This window comes from Rhipicephalus microplus, chromosome 1 (genome assembly GCF_043290135.1).
Source record: "Rhipicephalus microplus isolate Deutch F79 chromosome 1, USDA_Rmic, whole genome shotgun sequence".
Taxonomy (NCBI): domain Eukaryota; kingdom Metazoa; phylum Arthropoda; class Arachnida; order Ixodida; family Ixodidae; genus Rhipicephalus; species Rhipicephalus microplus.
The window spans coordinates 23,181,924-23,199,235 of NC_134700.1; the positions used below are offsets into that span (position 1 = coordinate 23,181,924).

At 43.8% G+C, this 17,312-nt stretch overlaps 1 protein-coding gene across 5 annotated transcripts in view; it reads right to left on the reverse strand.

The window, feature by feature from the left end:
• The window catches only part of LOC119178135 (tRNA (uracil-5-)-methyltransferase homolog B), a 227,847-nt gene that overhangs the window by 199,915 nt on the left and 10,620 nt on the right, over positions 1-17,312 (reverse strand). For 3 of the 5 annotated variants that reach the window (XM_037429299.2, XM_037429298.2, XM_075890637.1), the window contains exons 3-4: positions 12,817-12,871; positions 3,488-3,610 (exon numbers count right to left, since the gene is read on the reverse strand). In XM_037429299.2, the coding sequence (XP_037285196.1) occupies positions 3,488-3,610; positions 12,817-12,871 (178 nt within the window). Of the gene's footprint in view, positions 1-3,487; positions 3,611-12,816; positions 12,872-13,202; positions 13,281-17,312 lie in introns of all 5 variants that reach the window. The other 2 variants (XM_075890797.1, XM_075890745.1) reach the window with 1 other exon arrangement.

The window sequence follows — 17,312 nt, forward strand, 5'->3', positions numbered from 1 at the left end:
GTTTTGATGAGGTTTCCTTTCGTCGTTGACAATGTTGAAGTATACGTTGACGTTGTAGTTTCTTGGTTTCGTCGACTTGCTTGTGGTGTGACATTGATCGTGCTTTGTCAGGATTCTTAGCAAGTCCTTTGCAGGCTTCTACGACGTGAACCAATGCAGATATTTCCGGCACAAAACAATGTGCGGGGTTTCGTGCACTTGAATATTCTGTATTAATAAATCGTTCATTGTTGGTGGTTGCCTGAAGATTACTTGTGTCATCAGAAGTCGCACCTCTTCTTTTGTTTTCATTGTTGGCAGTGAGGTTGTATACTGGATTCACGTCACTTCGATCTTGTAATTGATTAACACTAGACGCTTCTGCAGAAGACTTTCCTTCACAAGATGCTAATTGTGAATGCTTCTGTCTTTGTGGCACTGCTGAGCTGAATGCCAAGTCAGTTTGCAAAGTACACATGTGGCATGAAGTATTAAATGCATCTCGGTCATTAATAGTGGATTCAATTCTTTTATGCAGCGGTGAGTTGAGCATTGATGATATATCCGCGGATGAGGAACCAGGTGGAAGGTTGGGAACACGACCACGTGGTCTTTCCGTGAGCATGTGGCTAACTTCACCTGATGGGAATTGTAAATTCATGCTCTGTGCTCGAGTGCGTGAAGGCTGCTTATGACTGCGATGACTGTGTTTGAATGCACTGAGAGTGCGTGTGCTAATCAAATCTTCACTATAGTTTTGAAACCAGATGATCATTCCTTCTTTTATCTTTTGCCAAGACTCGTCGTTGTCGAATATGTGGGTGAGGTAAAACTTAAATGCCTCACCGGTGACATAGTCGCTGAAGTTCGTAACCATCTCCCGTTCCGACCAAGATGCAGCGGTAGCGTGGAGCTCGAACAGGTCGAACCAGTCCTGTACAGGTCCATCGTCCACTGCTCCGGTGTACTTGGGGATGGGAAGGTCGGTCGATGGTTCTGCCATGATGCCGGTAACTGCTTGCGCCTGAGATCACCTCTTCTGTGGTCGATATTCAGTTGAGGCGTATTGCTGGTGGCTTCATGAATGATGTGTGGCTGGTTGATGACGTGGCCGCCAGGTCTTCATCCTGTCGACTTGTGTGACGCTATGATGAGTCGGAGACGTGGCCTGGCTCATACGCCATGTTTATTTCGTTCTCACTTCTTCCTCCTCTACTTCTACCAATCATCGCTTCATACGTCACATATATATATATATATATATATATATATATATATATATATATATATATATATATATATATATATGAAAGGTGCTTTTATGGCCGCTTCATGAAAAGCACACACAGGGGTTTGGCCTGCCACGTCGCGTGGATTTGTATGGGCGCAGCTGTGAAAAGGAAGTTGACAGCTGCTGCCGCTTTTTTTTTTTTTTTGTGAGGGCACTAATAGCTTGGGGCCACTCTCACCCGGGAAGCCAGCATGAATTAGTTGAGGACGACGTCTCTGTATAAGTCAGAGAGATCTCGCTTCTCGCGTGCTCGCTTTTTGTGCACACACGCGGTAGTGCAGACCTGTTGAGATTCTTGTCATGTTACATGTGATACTATGCCGCACTACTGTTGTGTGCCGCTGTGTAATACGAATACTAGAAGAGACCCATTAATCCGATACCACAAGTTTCGGTGCAATGCAGAGTGCCATAAAACACGCCTGAAAAACATTTCTTACCAGGTATCAAGAAGAAGAGGAAGCCCTTGGGAGCTAAGGCCTTTGGTGTGTTTGCCACACTTCACCAACAATGACCATGAGAAGTGAACGAAGCTGAAGATATTGCTTTCAACAGCTGTTCCCGGTGTCTTCCTAAACCACTCAAGAGTATATGCATGAAAAAAACGAACAAACACAGGGCCGGAAACGACGTCGAAGAACTTGTGGGGGTGTTTTTGATACAGTGGAAGAAGCAACGGCTGATCGTGAAGAATTAGGGCATGCAAGAGCAGGTGCAGTTGCCTCAGTTTCTTCTGAGAGAAATGAGTGACAAGAACTCGGAGGCGACGGTGGAAATGAATCCCAGAAATTTTTTTTCCTTTTCGACAAAGCATGCGAAACAACGCTCAACATTGTGAACATGTTGAATTAAGCAAAAAAACAGTGCAAAAAAGACTGAGCACTGGCTCACGATGAAAATTAAACGTCAACAAGACGCGCTTCAGAAACTGCAGGAAGAGCATATGACATAATGAGACAGTGACTTCAACACTATGATGACAGTAAAGAAATACAAGACTTTGTGGAGTTGCTCAAATCAGCCAACGAATATAACAAAAGAGCTTTTTTTTATCATTAGCCAAGGTATGCGATTTCGGTAGCAAATAACCTAAATATGTCGAAACACGAGGTCTGTTAAAAAATATTCAATCTTAATTTTTTGTAAACATTTGATAAATTTAAAACAAGCGTGCTTGCGCCGGTGTACCTTGAGCCTTCATGCGCATGCGGGAATACTTTCTCGCCTCCTGAAAACATCAGTCGCTGGGACGAAGTGAGTGAGACAGTGTGCAGTGCAGTCGTCGGTTTTTTTATTGTGAAGAAATTGACGGAGCAACTGGGGCCCCGCTACTGCATCAAATTTTGCCAGAAACTGGGTAACAGACAAGTGGGAACCATTCAAAAAACGGCATTCGGTGACAATGCTATGAGCAGCACACAGATTGAGGGGTCACACAGCTGGTTTAAAAACCGCCACACATTGTTGGAGTGTGAGTCATGCTCCAGAAATGACTAAGTCATTGCCAAAGTGAACGCTGTAGTGATGTGATACTGTCCTGTTTATTATACAAGAAATTGCGGAACAGGTGGGCATCAGCACTTTGTTAAACAGGTCACAAGCACATATTTTATTTGTGTCCTTTGAACTTGCCATGTTCCCGAAAAAAAAACTCGAATTTTGCAACTTTATTCAATACTGCTCATGAGAAAAGTCCTCGAACAATAGATATTATAAGTAAGTCACTATTTTGTCAGTTAGATCACTTCGTTATGTTGCCACAAATACCATTTTATCAAGTGGTTTTCAAAAACATCTTTTGAAAAAAAATTGTTCTTGACGCCCCCTAGCTCAGTTGGCGCCATACTACAGACTCTCATAAATAGGTAGGAAAATTTTTGGCAACGGAAATAAACGACCAGGGCAAGTATTAGACTTTGAGAGACACGTGGAAATAATTTCACCCATATTTGTGACAGTTGAAAAAATGCTGGATGATTCGGCATGGAATGACCCTATTGTTCCTTAATTTGTAAGTTTCAATTATACATGGTACTTTCGTTCTAATTGTGGAATGATATTGTTTTTACGTTTCTTCCACTCGTGTAATAGCCCTATGTAAGGACTGACAATATCTGTAACTAAACAAATAAACAAATGAATTTGCTTTGAATGTAAAATTCACTACTCACACAAGCCTAATAAATATGCTGACTTTAACACAGTGTAAACGCTCACCGAAGGCAGCACAGGCCGCACCGGGCACGGCAGACCTTTGGGGTCCGTAGGAAATGCAACCTCCACTTTGCGCAGCTTCTGCCCCAGGCGCTGCAACTGCTTGCACACATCTTGGTACTTGAACTGAAATATCATTCACCTTTGCTTCAGCACAGTGCACACTTTAAAGGCCCCCACCTACAGATACGCACAATTTCAAGCATTTATTTTGTTCCCAAAGCTGTATTTCCAGAGTGATTTCCAGACTTGAAATAACGCAGAGAGCAGACACAAAGACGGGACAAAAAAGAAAAAGAGTGCAGTCTTTTTTGTCCCATCTTGCACTCCCTTTTATCTAAAAACAATGCACAAACTCACTCAGTAAAGCATTCTTTCAACTGCAAAACATCGAGCATTTAGGGCCAAGATAAATTTTTAAAAATACACGTTGCCTGGCTGTGACTACGAAGAAGGCAGCAGTCAAATGATAAAAGCAAAACCCTTTAGTGAGCGAACTTATGCCTTGTAATTTGAGTAATGCTCACTGTACAAACACCCACAACACAACAATAACGGCAGTCGTTTGTAATCTGATCCAGCGACTCGTCTATTTCTTCAGTGCCTGGGTGGAGAAGGGGAGCGCAATGAGAAAAGGTCGTCAGCTATTAATACCGCTTTTAGTCGCCAGGCGCCACCACAGGAGTATATCTGCCGACACATCGTCTCTCGCGCAAAGGAATGCCGTGGCTGCATTCAAAGCTGCTATACGGTTCCATTCTCAGCTGTATTTGCACTGTTTAAAGTATAATGAAAACCTGTAAACTAGAATCATGAAGCAGTTGTCGTTCTGGGTGCCCAGCCCATTTCAAAGCCATTTGTCATTTGCGACTACTTCATCGAGGCAAGTCATCTGTCAGGCCAATACCAGAGAGCGCATGCCAGTGATCTGCGAAAGATTGTTTTGCCACCATCATGTTCACTTGACTGAGAGTTGGTTTTACAGCCAAAGCTGTTATGAGATCACAACTCGGATCACACGCAGTTGTCTGCCGCCGCCAGCGGTGTCCGTAACCACATCCCATAAAATTAGAAAAAAAAACCTAGCACTAAAGACAAAGTGGGGCTCGAACCCGGGTCCGCTGGGTGCTAGCCCAGAATTCTACCACTGAGCTACACTGGTGCTTGTGACTTGTTGGCAAACTTACCTTTGGCAGGTCGGGAAAGCAATCACGTTAATACAACTTATAAAGCGTTTTAAAAGAGCGAAAGAACAACCAGTCGTCGCACAATGCTAATTTTTTTTATTTACTTATTTGAACATACTGCAGGCTTTTCACGGCCCATGCAAGAGTGGGGACGAGAAGATACATACTAAGCATCGGAAGAAAATACATACCGGAAGAACAAGAAAGAAGATATATTGTCACACAGCTCATAATTCAAAATAGACATACTGTATTAAGTTCATAAATGATTGAATAGTGTTACAGCACACAATATTGTTGTCTGGTCCATTCCAATGGTGGACAGCTGACGGAAAAAGGGAATGTTTGTGAGCGTTAACACGACTGAAAGGTTGGTGGATAGTTTTGGATTGGTTCAGTCATGGGTGTTTGGGCGGGTCTAGCAGGTAATGAGATCGCAATATGCGGGATTGACCATCACATAATTGGTAAAGAAATTTTAGTCGCGAGATAATTCTGCGTTGGGAAAGAGGTTTTAAGTTTGCCCTTGCGAGCAAGTCTGCAGAATTGGATTGCCTCGAGAAGTCTGAATATACAAATCGAACTGCCAATTTTTTGCATTCTTTCTATTTTATTCATGAGGTGCTTTTGATGTAGACTCCAGATGAGTTTGGCGTACTTTAAACATGGCATAATTAGTGTTTTGTATGCATCAAGTTTAAGGTGTGATGGTGCAGAGTGCAATTTTCTCCTCAGGAAGGATAGCCTCCTCTCCGCTTTACGACATATGGCTAAAACATGTGGTTCCCAGTTGAGGTTCGATGAGAAAGTAACGCCTAAGTATTTTACTTGGTCGCTTTTGTCGATAGTTCTGTTTCCTATAGTAAAGTTAAGGGGGTTGGTCTTATTTGTGAATGAAATGAAGTGTGTTTTGCTTGTGTTTAATTTCATGCCCCAAATCGCACCAGGAATAGATCATTTGCAATGAATTGTTCAGGTTAACTTGATCGCTTGAGTTGTGTACGACTGTGTACACGACACAGTCATCTGCGAATAGTCGCATTTGAACAGGATTGTTAACAGAAAATTGAATGCCGTTAATAAACATTAAAAACAAAATTGGGGCAAGTACCGATCCATGAGGTACTCCCGAGTAAACAAACGTAAAGAGTGGGCCGCCCAATGCTTCAGCCAATTACAAAAGCTTGTTCTTGTTACCCTATTCAAATCAATTAGCCGATGATGCAGCCCGCTCAGCCCATGAAGAAACCCGTGTAATCCCAATTCCTTTATCAAGGAATGACGCAGCAAGACAACTTTACCTGCTGGCTCGAGATCTCACATGCACGTTCTGGTCGTCTACCAGCTTCTAAAGGTGTCAATTTTATGAACTGGATCCTTCGCTCAAGCTAAAGCTACCATCACAACTTTCCCGCTCCGATGCGACACTGTTATGCCGCCTTTGGTTGGGTGTTGCATTTACAAAGGTGTACTCTTTTCGTATTGGTATGGCAGACACTCCTACATGCGACTACTGCGGAGCTGAAGAGACCATCGAACACGTCCTGTGCAGCTGCGCTTGCTACGACACACAGCGATGCCAGCTCCGGATGGTTTTGAATCGACTTGACCCCGGACCATTTTGTGTGCAGAAGATACTAGGATCTTGGGCATCTGCCTCAGTTGCGCAGAAAGCAACTAAAGCACTGCTACTTTACCTTAAGTCAACAAACCTGAGCGATCGCCTGTAGACTGTGTGTGCTCCCCGAGTGTGCTCGTGATTGTGTGTACCTTCTCATCTTTCTGCAACCTCTTTTCTCCCCTTTATCCCTTCCCCAGTGCAGGGTAGCAAACCGGATGTGCGTCTGGTTAACCTCCCTGCCTTTCCTTGCATCTTTATCTCTCTCTCTATCTCTGTTACCCTATTAACTATGGGGCATACCCACTTCAGCGATAATTCCTCACCGTCGTCAAACACTGCATCAACAATTGGCACGAAACTTCCTTGCAAGTGTTTAGCAGATACCACACTCTTTAGAAGAATGACAAAAAATAGCATAGCGAATGCCGGCCTACTACCCAAAAGTTTATTATTAATGTATTAATGCCCTAGTGGGTATCCAGCAAGTGCGCTTGCAGTAGTTACCTAATGAGTGTTTTGAAAAGGCTCTGAAAATCTGCTCTTCTATCCTGCGCTGTGACTGTGCTGCGCCCTACCGTGCAGGCTTGGCATTTTTTTCGACTCACTGAAAATCAATTTTTGACAGCACCATTCGCCAGGAGGTAATACTTAAAGCTCGGGTGCCTAATGTTCCCTGATGCTTGCTGCTGTCTAGAGGTGTAGCGAGTTATACGCAAGCACTGTAGCTATGCGCTAAATAGCACAAAATGCCATTAGATTGCTTCCAGGGTGCACCCGTGATCACCCGTTCCCTTCGTACAGTTTTTGAGTACTACATGTGTTGCCAATGACAGAGAGCACATCTGCTAGAAAATGAACTATGCCAGGCGATTTCACCCTTTCAAGTTTTAAGAGCTTCTGACCAGGCCCCTTAACGAATTTTAGTTAGACTTTGGCAGTTGTTGTGAGTCCAATTAAGAGCATTATGCCACAAGAATTTTTTTCCATTGATTCATTACAAGCTGAGAAAACTGGTATTTTGAAGCGGTGCAAAATCACGGTGTGAGGAGAGGAGCTTGAAACTATTGTCACTCGACCTGCGTAGCCTTCACAAGCCAAACCTTTTTCCTATCCTCTAGAGCATCCCAGCGAAAGAAACAGGTCATGCGGACGTCAGGGCACGTGCGCATTACGAGCCCGAGCAATGCATGTGGTGTTGTTTTGCTGACCAGCGTTATTTTGTGGTCAAATTCCAGCCCATAATCAAGCTTGCAACTTATTACCAAGCACGAAAACTGCGACATTTCACTGACACTAGAGTGGCGGGATCGTGGGCCATTGTCGTATTAAGGTTTAGTTGGACGTGGTAGAATAAATTAGCATAACGAGGGCTCAAACATGCCAGAAGATTATTTTAGTTTCTAGGGCTGGCATCTGCTAAATTTGTTGCTCAATTTATTACTGCAGGAGCGTGAATGCATGCGAAACGAATGCACACTAGCCCCGCATATCACTGCAATTCATGAGAACAAAGTAAAAGAGACGCAAACATTCCCTTTGCGTGTCTCATTATTTCGTCAAGTTTCATTCATCTATTCAAGCGAAAAATTCCTCAAGCTACACATGTCGTGACAAATTATTTTTGCCGTATCACGTGCCACTGCGCTGTTAATAATGTCAGAGCACAGTCGTTTTCGTAGAGGACTGACGTCACAGCACTACCGTTTGGTAGTGCTGTGACGTAGAACAATTCTGCCATATACGTCGTCCCCTCATTTTCTGGGCGTGAGCGCTTGAGAAAAAGGGCAAAGGGCATTCATCTTGAAATTTGACCCATTTCTACGGCGCTTGAGATTGCGAATTTTGGCAGACACTATCGTGAACGCCCAGTGTACGCATTGCGCTTGCCATGTCAAAATAGTCAAACCTGGTGAGAGGCCCTAAATAGTGAAATTGTGGTGGTACGAAAAACACACGAACAAAAAAACAGCTGCATATGCCATGCAATTCCTGCAACCATGGCGAATGTTTTGAACCGGCGCTATTGTTAAAGTCTAAAGGCCAGCTTACAACTTCAGCCAATGTGACAGCAGTGAAAAATGCGGCCTGTTGTGAGTTGCTTAAGCTCATTTGGCATTTGACGAATTGTTGTCGGCTGTAGGGGGTCCGTCCTATGTACGGCTGACACAGAAGCCTAGCTAACGTTCCAGCCACACACAGTCGTACCGTGCACAATTAATGTCCCCTTTCTGTAGATTGAGTCATAGCAGCTACACGGGTTTGGGCGAATAAGGCAACAGGCTAGATCAACAAACAACACTTTATTGCTATACACTAGCAATAACGCGTAAAAGTCGCGTAGACAGACTTCAGATAACAAAAGTGTAGACGCTTAAACCTCGGTCGTTGTTGTCCTTGGCTCGCAGGGGGTTCCAGGTTCGTCCTTCCTCTTTGGTGGCCGGCGTCAGAGAGAGCCTCCGGCCGTCACCACGCTAGTTTTCTTCACTATCCCGGTTTATCCTTCCCTGACAAAAATTCGTTTCTTCCCTGATGGAGGGGAAACCTGTTCCGCAGTTCGGGAAAGAGTAATCGCGAGCGCCGGTCCCGGGGTGTCCCATCCTTTCGCAAGAGGCTTTACTGACTTGTGTCTTGAAGGGACAGTCATGTCATCGCAACTAGGCTGTCACGCTGCCGTAAAATGGAAAGGGTGGCTGGGCGCACGTGCTCCCCCACGAGGCTCAGCATCTGGCTCCTCGGCCCTGCTTTTCTTTTTTTCTTCCCTCTGGCCTCTTCAGCAGTGAGAAAAGCAGAGGCCTAATGGTAGTTGACCTGAATGCTTTTAATGCACAGGGCACCCTGCTCAGCCTTAAGCATGCATTCATTACGACAATGCACATGATAATTTGCTTGTCTTGCCAATAGCTCATGTGCTGCCCATGGGTTTCCATTCGGCTTCAAAATATAATGTTAGCATTGCACACGGCAGTGATCATGATGCAATGCTTCTACTGATAGACTCATTCGTTGACTGTTCAGACACAGTGCAATGACGTTTAGTGACACTAACTGCCATGCTTGCAAACATGAAGAGTATTCCATTCAGCTTCGAAATATAATGTTAGCATTGCACACGGCAGTGATCATGATGCAATGCTTCTACTGATAGACTCATTCGTTGACTGTTCAGACACAGTGCAATGACGTTTAGTGATACTAACTGCCATGCTTGCAAACATGAAGAGTAGATTTGCACAGTCACTTCTTATGAAGTATAAAATATTTGGCTTGTAAATGATGGTAACACATTCGAGTGTAGTTCGAAAATATATTAGGTATTGAAAGACCAATTATATCACCCAGGTTTCGCACAGGTTTTCAAGGCGAAAATTCAAAGATATTTAAAGACTTTCCAGGATCTGTCACAAGTTTTTCAAGAACTCATAGTGGCATGCAACATTGGAATTTCATCGTATAAAATTATCAAAAATGACGCATATTATTGCACTTACAATAAAAATGCATTTTGCATTTACAACAAAAACATCTAGTCTTAAAAATTTCTCCAGGGCAGATTTTTTCAGCATAGGCTTGAAATTATTCAAATGCACCGAAAACATCCTGTGCAGCGTTATTTAGTATGAGTAAATGTATATCTTAATGGTACAACAACAAGTAGCCTGGATCACTTTGCAAGTCTTAAACAGTAAAAAAAAAAAGCTCACAACACAGTGTACTCTTACAACAGCGGCTGAGATTTCTCCACTGTATACTCTGTAAAGTTCATCAAACATATTCCAAACATTAAGCTTAATGTTATTTGACTTACACAAAGATTGACAAACATGTACGAGGCATAAACTTGATTTCATGTGCGAGGAGCGGTAGCGGCAGGGTCACTTCACGCTTAAAAGCATGCAGCATATGCTAAACTTTATGTTCACCCCCCCCCCCCCCCCCCCCCGCCCCCAACTAGTGTGGAAGGGAAGTACAGGAGGCTAGCTGAAAGGCGCGAAGCGTTGTGCTGGAGAGGATGGAAAGCTATGCAAGCACAGATTTCACCTTCGTAGCTGGTCTGCTTGGCTGTTTCAGACCCGGTAGCAGTGGCGACATAGGGGGGAGAAAGTATGTCTCTTGCTGGGTGACAAGTTCGGTCAGTTTATCTAGAGCCCCTCTTCAGTGTGGGCTAGACCTGATTTCTTTTTCACCTGCTCATGCAGCTTAAACTGAGAATTTCAGCAGTTACCTTCGGTAAGTGCAGTGCTGTGCACCTACGCAGGATAACCGTAGCTGCACAACTGAGAGAACATTTCGATATCACCACTGTGCACACAGCGTGTAAAATGCACATGATGTTTTTGTGTGGTTTCTAACACGTTCACTACTGCTGCACACAATCACCAGTCATAAATATGTGGAACATCATACAGTAGCCCAAAATCATATCAGTAGGCTGAAGCCGCACCGAAACCGCGACGCTTGCCTCGATAATGCCTCAGTGGTGAGTGACGTGGTGCAGAGGTGTCGGTGAAATTACGCCGTCTCTGTGCAATTGAAACGGCAGAGGGGAACTTGTAGGTCGAACAACTCAGAGGCCGTACTCCATGCGCAGCAGTTCTCAAGAACACAAAACAAAATTTAAAAGCGTTAGGTTGTGCACAAGTAACAGCTATGACAGTTGTTACTTCACACTCATCCTGTGCACACCTGCGCATTCTTTTCGAGCATCCATCTTTGTGCTTAAGCAGCACCTTACAAATGTCAAGCAGTGACAGTTCGTTACCTTTCATCCTGTGTGTGTTATTTTCGTGCGTCCTTCATGCTTAAGTGGAGCACTGCATGTGCAGAGTTACTTGCTGTTGTTTATGAAACATTGTTGCTATCACTTTCAATGCTTCGCCATCTCCACAAAACTGACTTTTTTTTAACGTGCAGTGCAATTCTGCACACTAGAACCGCGTGCGCCCACACCGCACTACTGCTTCGTAAATGGGGAGTCTGACAGATTGACATGCCAATCCACTGTGCTTAGAAGGCCGCAATGTAGATATGAGAATGCACTGCTCAGGATTATCAAGGATTTTTAAGGACGGAAAAAATTCCAGGACTTTTAAGGGCCTTGAAAAGACATTTTTCTAATTCAATGGTTTTGAAGGATTTCAAGGACCTGAACGCACTCTGACCGGCTGATTACTGAAATAAACCTCCCCTGAACACCAGCTGCAGCAGCACTTTCACGGAACGACAGCCGTACAGTGTAGTATCAAGAGGGACATGGGCCCCAAAATCTTTTTTTTAATTTTTGGCTCCATCTCAAGTAAACCTCACTATATGAGGTAGTTTTTTTTCCAAATCTTCAATTTGTTTTTTTAATAGCTCGAGTGGTTCAAGTGTTTTTTTAATAGCTCGCCTGGTTCACTTAGCTTCATCATCAAAAGCAAAAATTAATCACCTACGGCATCCAGTGTTGCCTTGTGTCAGCGGCGTCAACATGATCTTAGTGATACAAGATATCATGATTACGTGAAAACGTCGTCATGCGACGTCCAAGTTAATAAAATGGTCTGACATATATGAAGGTCACACAACGTGACGTCATCACATTACATTTTGGCATGGTCTAAATGGGCAGATCACCAATCACAATCACAGTGCATAACCAGATGAGGGGCAGAAAGCTAGCATTGTCTGCAACCTTTGATGCAGTACGAAAACCACATTGGGCACAGAAATATATTGGTGGGAAGCAGGAAACGTTCAATACATTGAATGGGAAGAAAAAGAAGATGGTTTTCATTTTTCCGTCGTCTACGGTGAATCGAGCAGAGAACCTGTGTGTTTTTTTGTTTATAACTAATGAGAAATAAAAAAAGACAATCTGATTTCTTTCCGTTTGGTATGCAAAGATGTACACAACAGTATGACATACTGATGTATGCAAATGGTGAGGTTGCAAAAGCCTAAAAGAGAAAACAAAACGTGAACGTGAACTCATTGGCTTATACACATCTAGGATAGAATATTTCAGCGTTATTGTTGGTGGCTGTGTTAAAGCCACAATAAACTATTTTTGTTAATGTGACCAGACCACACTCAGATATTTTTATTTCTAAGAGATTTTTCTGTCAACTGTACAAACCTAAGAAATGGTCCAAATGTGGGAGTCTACTAAAAAAATTCGGGACATTTGGTTGGTATACTTTCAACCAGTCCACATTTTTACGGTGAGTGAAGCGTTGGCGACGCCGCCTTTTGTGTGCTCTTATGCTATGTTGTTTGAGTGTTTGGTAATTTTGTGTAATGATGACTTAGCCTGTTGATAACGATTTATGGATCATTCGGCAGTCGATATCGTCGTTGTAAATTAGTTAAATAAATGTATGTGGTTTGGTTTGTACCGACCGCGTCTTCTGTGTCCGTTCACTCCGAGAGCGTGGCGTGGTGCTCGCTCGCTAATTAGAGACCCCGCAACGTAAACCAAGAAATGGTGTAGGTTCAAAAGACTATGCATTTGGAGAGAAGAGGAAGCTATGAACAGAGTGGCTCACCATCAACTGTTTCTTGTAGGGATGTCGCCAAAGGGGTGTCACAGAGTAGGCTAGCCTGCACAATCACATGCCAGAATCAACAGCCACTTATTCGTTGAAGGGACAGCTCATCTGCCAACAAAGGCAGACTTAACAAAGGCTCACCCAGATGATCTGCCAAGAGCTTTCACATGCGGCAACTATATTCATTAAAAGAAGCAAGGGCACACTGAAGTACGTGCTACACAAAACGTATGTCTCCAAGAGCAGCCAGTGGTATTAGTCAAGAGAAATTGCGATTATTGAAAGCAAGTCCATATCTCAAACTGGCTTGGCAATAGAATACTCGCACATTGAATACATTATTTAGGCACAAGCAGGCAGCAAATAGCAAACTATTCACATACCATTTTCAGAAAGCATTCAGTTGCAGAAAAGGAAAATATCCAGCTCTAGTTTGAAGCTTGGCACGAGTACCACGAGACCTGAAGCCATTTTAGAACAGAGGTATCACTTGCGTACCAGATAAGTGCAGGTTTACATAATGTTGCAACAACTGTACCGAAGCTAAAAAGTTAATTTCTAGATTGGCAATGACATGCATTACTTTCTAATGTCACATTTTGCTAGCAACAACTACTCCAGAATTATGTACATGTGTCAGTATCCCCGCTCCCACCCCTCCAAAAAAAAATAAATAAAGGTTGAAGCATGTCCTCCAAAGTGCAACAGTGGCATATCTATAAGTGAATGCAAATGGCCTGCTACCACTGAGGGAACCAAAGGTATGATAGTATGAAGAGTGTAGCAGGGTATTTCATAAATTCGTTTTGAGAATTTTTATTGCACTCGTTACCCTGGCACATATGGATTGAAAGGGCATTGTTACCACCTCAAAAGACTGCACCAGCCTAGTGAGTCTCTCATGGAGTGGGCTAAGGCACTCGCTGCCCACAATGCATGATATCATTTGGTATGCTGATTGAACAGGTGAGGCACACACACTGGAACTGCCCTTTCTGTGCGGAAAGCGCTTGTGGGATCTGAACGCTCTCGGAACAGACACAATAGATGCACATTTATCAACAGCTTTTACATCAGTGAGCTCACCCGTCGAATGTAACGAATAACTAGTTACACAACAAATAACCTAATATATAATGTCATTACAACACACAGAGGACATAGCACATAAAGTGTACCATAAAACTGATGTCGCTGACACCTAACTCATCATGAAGGGTAACAAGCTGTGGAATCAATCTCCATGGCCCTTTTGCAAGAAATTTCAGGTTGTGCACTAAACACAACCAAAGGTTGTCGCATGTTATGTGCCTTAAATTTATATGAGTTAGCAGACTCTACATTGCAGCTCTTTTTCATCATTCAGCTTTGTTTGTGTGTACACACTTTTCTTCCATATTCTGTCTCAAGCTTCAAGAGGATGCTTTTTCACAGAGCTTCATCAATTTACCAAGTCCCAGATCACTCCCCGGAGGCCCGCGGACGCCTTGGCTCATAGGCGGCTACGCCACATGCATGTGATCCAAAAGTCCCGAGCCAGTCCAAACGGCCTCTGGCCGTTTGCGCGCTTGATGCTGTCTGCGCCCGCTGTGGCGTCTGCTATGCCGTCCTCTCCCGCCATGGCTGTGACACGGGCCACAAAGCTGACCTAATTCCAACCTAAACAGAAGTTAGGTAGTGAATTACACCTATTTCTGTTGTGATGTGACTTACTGTAAGTGAATTATTTGAGCACGCACACATCGTAGACCCGCACGGTTGTTCCACCGCTGTTTCACCAGGCGAGTATATCACGTGTTTGCCCGACCTTCAGAGATATGCACATGCTCAACGTCATTCAGACCACCTATGACAAGGACAGGGTGCGCAAACAATGCGAAGTTCACAAACATGCGAGAAGTAGACAGAAAAGCAAAGAGAGAGCAAGAGCACGTCAAAAATTTTCGTGTCCAACTTAATATGGCCGCAATGGCATGCGCTTTGCGCTGTCGGCTGCCATGTGCCCGCAAGAAATCGTTCGGACAGTCCCGGGCCGCCCACAGGCCACCAGGCACGAGAGAAACGAACATGTGTCCAAGCGATCTCGGACCAGTGGGCGGAGCTTCCGGTTGGTCCCCGAGAAAAACGAATGTGGCGACAGGCGTGCATTGTCACGCGGGTTTCTTTTTCTATTTTCATGTCACTAACCCAATGTATGAACTATCACTGCCTCACATGCACTGCGCCGTAATGTTGACCGTTCGTGGTTATTGTAGAAGAAGAAAAGAAAAATGGAAGGACACAAAGGTTAGTCAGTTCTCACACCAACTTGCTACCCTGTGCTGGGAAAAAAAGAATAAAAGATTACGAGAGAAAATTTTAGATGCCTAAAACACAACAAGAACAAAGAAGCACAGAGAAAGAGCGTCACACTTGCAGCAGATTAGGCATTTGCCAAAGAACCACAGAAAGTATTTACACTGTGCCACATATGTGCACACAACAATGCCTCACGTAAAATTAAAATCACTATTGTACACAATCAATTCGTTTTCCTAATGAGGTAAGAACTAGCCCAACAACAACTACATTTAAAGAATCAAATATAATCGAAACATAATGTTACAAAAAAGAGGAGTGGAGGGAGAACAATAATACGAGGAATGACACTGCTTAAAGAGAAATGCAATTTGACAAACACAAGTTCTTTTCCTAAATTTACATAGTTTGTGTTATAGTGAAGCCTTGTAACTACAGTATAAACCACTTATAACGTAAGTCGCGGGAGTCGCAAAAAAAAAGGTTACACCTCACCGCACAAAACGTCCGGGTGGCCTGAACCTGGGCCAGCAACTTTGCAGGGTTTTTTGTTGTTGTTTTTTTCGATCCATCCGTCCGTCCGCACTATAAGCGGTACCACACTTTAACCAAAACAGCCTTTTTCAAGGCCCCCGCATATTGGCAAAACGTGTTGAGCATACAGCTTCGTGTGCCCGAGAATCGAAACATGTGATGTGTGGTGCTTATAAACATTTAAATTTGCAGATGTCAAAAAAAATAACATCCTAAGACACGCGTTTCCAACGACATGAACGCAAAAAGAGGGGAGAGAGTCTAAAATTTAAACGAAAGCACCATAGCGAATTCGCCAAATTCTTCTAAGACCGCCTCAATTATGCGCATTACACAAAAACTATGTTGAGTCACGTCCAAAATTTTACATGCTGAAAGACTCCAATCATTCGACTTCCCGGGTGCGCACATAATTTTGAGACCTTGCAATCGAATCGCGAGCCAACATTCGAGCGCTACACGTGCCACTCTCATTTTCGTTAATGTTATGTATCTCTTCCCATCAAGTGAAGCCACATTTTCGTTGATTCTGTATCAAACCACAACTTATATAGCATGCGACCGCTACCGAAACGCAAGAATGTCAATCAGGCCTAGTGTGGCGTTTGGTATGTGGTCGCAGGAAGTTTGACCAAGACTTGAAAACCCGGCGTTGAAAAGATCTCACTCAAGCACTGAACAAGGAACAGTGTGCGTGATATAAAGTTTACGTTCACGGCCGGGAGATCAACGACAAAAACCTGAAACGCTTATAATGTAGACAGCGCACTGGCAACAAAAGTGAAAGCCTGCGTCATAAAGCCGTAAAAAGATAGCAAATGCGATTTCTGTAGCAAGCTCAATTACGACAACCCTTCACCAGACAGGAAACTGTTAAGCGCAGCTGATAAGGACCGGATCCCACGGGAGCCACACTAGCGACGCTAGTAAACAGCGGCGTCAGTGCCGGGGGCAAAGGCTTATCCGTGGCCGAGGCAACCACCTTTTTTTTCCTCTTTTCTTTTTGTTCCCTTCAGCCTTCCTTCGTTTAATCCGCGTCCCCCCCTCCTTCATAGGGACCTCGTCGCTCGCTCCCCAGCGGCGCACCCAGCGCACCCTTCTTCAGACGCGCAATCGCTACCGCATTTGTCACAAAGATTTTCTAGCAACTGTATTATAAGTTTATAACCGGTCTGTCAGCGTGGGGGACTGCACAATAAGATGTATGGGTATACATGAGGTTTTATGGGAGGGTAAAAGAGAGTAAAAAAAGACTTCATTGTAACCGGTTCTGCACTTAAAGGGGTTATATCGTAAATGGTCGACACTGTAAACAGTGGGCCGTCCTCTCCAGCGCCTTCTCTCTTCGAAGAAGAAAAGCAGCTCACTCACATATAGGCTACTACAAAAGATTTCTTGGCCGATACCCCAGAGTGGGTATGTGCCAGTGTTCACAGGCAACATACAAATAGGCAGAAAGTCCGTTCTTGCCTTGACTGTCGCTGTCGTGCATCTTCGTCGAGTGCCTGCCAATAAACGTCTTGATAATTTGGTGAAAAGTGCTGATAATGTGGTGAAAAGTGCGACCTGCATCTCCCTTAAGGGGAGATGCAGGTCGAAAAACGGCAATTTTTTTCAAAATTACCGATTTTTTATTTTTGCCTGTTTTTTTATAAGATTAG